Here is a 2831-nt window from a genome sequence, read left to right as displayed (position 1 = left end):
AATATAACTATGTACTTCATAAGATATATTTGTATTAAGGATTTATATTGGTCCTGAAGGGACATTCCTGGACTTCCAAGGGTGGCAGACTTCCAAGTGCTCTTTATCCCTTTGAGATGTGTTTTTTATCTCAATGACGTAATCAACTACGGCGTGAGACTACGAACTCATTTTCCTAAGATCTTTTTTCAAACTTCATGTGACTGAGCTATCGAGCCAGGTGGAGTGATTTAAGGTTCAAGATGGCTGATCCCTGGTGAACGTTCCGGAGCGTTAGACAAGTAGTGATAGAGTTACACCCGTTTGATTTTCAGAGATACGTGGCGTGAGAGTCCCTTCAGGATAATTAATTAATTTCTTAATTAACACCCTTACAACAATTTCACATGAACGTCAGATTCTGTGATGTTTCATATGTGAAAAGAGGGTGACTTCAGCCACAGTTAACAATTACTGGCATCTCCTAGGGATGACGTCAATCTCATTCTTAAAGTAGATTCTACCTGACTTATATTATTGAATTTCACTAACAGTAAATACAATAGAAGCTTTCAACATCAGTCACAAAAAGGATCTTGAACGCTTCATCTGTAATCAGACATCTCTAAGTTGCCAACAGCAGGGTGACGGCAATAACATCAGGCAGAGGTCGTGTTCTGAAGGCTCAGATGGAAGTGACCTCGCCGCCTGTCGCCTTCTAGATGGAGGTCTGGTCTCCGGACAGCAGTGATCAGAGATGGTTTTGGACATAGTTGCTAGGATCCCATGGAATGAAACAACGGTTTGGGTACTCCTGGACACGATCCTGCAGGGAAAGACCAAAGTTCGGTGTAGAAAGTAGAGCGTGTCCCGCACAAGGGCTGGGGATGATCTGAGCAGCTTCTCCTCTGGTCAGCTGAGACAGGTTGACAGCAGTCCGACTAATGACGAGGGCAGGGCAGCGTGATCATTACAAGGAACAATTCAGGCGCATACATAATTGAGAAGGCAGGATTGTAACAAGGGAACCCCTGCACATGATGAGGGCGAGGACGCCAGCATAATAATATAGAGGCCGGGCTTTCAGGGATCTGACAACGATGTTGGAGTTACATACACACCCAGGTATTTTGTCTCCATTAACCCAGTCCAAGGGCGTTCTGATAAGAAAGGGTGGAGGTACAACTTACATCGTGCCACATAGCTTTTGTTTTCACCCAGTTGAAGAAACCAAGTGAATCCACGCCTCTCTGGAACTAGATCAAGGGCTTCCTGCATGCTGAGGTAGTCAGGGCTTGGAGGAGGACATCGTCGGCATATCCTGGTGGACAACTTCTGTCGGCACAGGAAGTGATGTAATGGAGTGCATGAGTGTTAAGCAAAGGTGGGACTGGGACTCACAGCAGGGGTCTCTGAGGTTCATTTCTTGAACAGAGACATAGAGCCTTCTTGAATTTGGGGCTGACGTCCAGTGAGGTAAGGGCGATCCGATAAAGTCTCCTTTAACTAACCGTGCAAGTTCAGCTAAATGAGGCCAGGCTGAGCCATCAAGGCTCCCTTGACCTCAAGACTGGAACGCGGGCAGTCTGATTGCAATAAAAGGAAGCAATGGAGTGTGCTGTGCTGCGATGACAGATGGGAAAACCATTGAGGGTTGTGGAAGCCGCCTATGGGTGTAGAAAGAAGGCGACGATGGAGTATCCTCTCCATCATCTTTACGGCTTTACAGGAGGCCGAAATGTCGTCCCGATATTTCCCAGGATCTCCGGCAGGGATGGGGATAATAGTGGCATTTTTCCAGTTGGACAGGAGAACCCCATGTTATAAGACATATTAGCAGGAAACTTAAGCAAGGCCGTTAAGAATATTAGTACGGGCGTTGAGACGGAGTAAGGTTATCTGATCATCCCAGGAGGTCTTTCTAGAGCGACGAGCACTGTCCAGCTCGAACTGTGTGATGGGATGATCGGTGGGAGGTAAGAGCAGCACGAACAACAGGCTCCAGACGCATCGATGCGAGCGCACACTGCCTCCTGCGTGTGGATCTGGAAGTGCCTCTGGGAAGGAAGCTTCGTGCCCAGTCCTCCATTAAAAAGAGCAGGCAAGGAGGCGGGATCAGGGTGGGGAGGGAGGCCTCCGTCGGAAGTACCCCATGTAGCATTAATCCGATTCCATACATAAGAGGGTGACGACTGGAACAGTAGAGACCCCGTGAAGGATAACCAGTCCGCCTCTCCACACGTATCCGACAGCGCTCCTGAGTTGCAAAGGCACCAATTTTGAAATGTCCCAGTCCTCTGGAGACCGAGACTCCGTATGCTTGGTGAGATCTGGTGCCTGCGGAATGTCTCTTGGCAGGATACGATACCAGTAGTTGGTGGCGCTTCTGGGGTGACAGGGAGGGCGTGGAAGGTGTACTTGATTGACAAGTCATACACGGCATCAGCAAAATCAGCGCTGTAAGTCCGGGGACTGAGGGACAACATAGGAATCCGCCAGGTAGAAGGTGTTATTGGGTAAAGGAACGGCATCTTGTTGGCGTGAGAGACGAGGCGAGGGGATCGATAAGGAGAGTTGATGTCGGGGCGAGAAGAGAGCCTGAGATGGGTAATGCTTAGATGGTGCGCTATACAGAGCAGGCTAAGGCAGACAGTGGGATGAAAGGTATGACCGTTCAATAGTAAGCATCAAGGAAACTATGGGGGAGGCGAAGTAGGATCGTCGGGGCAAAAGAAAGCGAACATCATCATCCCCCATTAAGAAACTGGAAGATGTGATCCATTAAGAATTCAGGATGATCCGGAGTAAGAGTGGGATGGCGGGCATTAAAGTCGCCAAGAACAATAGTGGGA

At 48.6% G+C, this 2831-nt stretch overlaps 1 protein-coding gene across 1 annotated transcript in view; it reads right to left on the bottom strand.

The window, feature by feature from the left end:
- The window catches only part of LOC121867655 (synaptogenesis protein syg-2-like), a 10062-nt gene extending 8805 nt beyond the window's left edge, over positions 1 to 1257 (bottom strand). Inside the window, exon 1 of the mRNA XM_042367671.1 lies at positions 1170 to 1257. Within this exon, the coding sequence (XP_042223605.1) occupies positions 1170 to 1257 (88 nt within the window). The remainder of the gene's footprint in view (positions 1 to 1169) is intronic.
- Between the last annotated feature and the right edge of the window lie 1574 nt (positions 1258 to 2831).

This window comes from Homarus americanus, unplaced genomic scaffold, assembly GCF_018991925.1.
Source record: "Homarus americanus isolate GMGI-L3 unplaced genomic scaffold, GMGI_Hamer_2.0 scaffold46583, whole genome shotgun sequence".
Lineage (NCBI taxonomy): Eukaryota > Metazoa > Arthropoda > Malacostraca > Decapoda > Nephropidae > Homarus > Homarus americanus.
The sequence above is the reverse complement of the archived record's forward strand: the minus strand, read 5'-3'. Positions and strand labels throughout refer to the sequence as shown.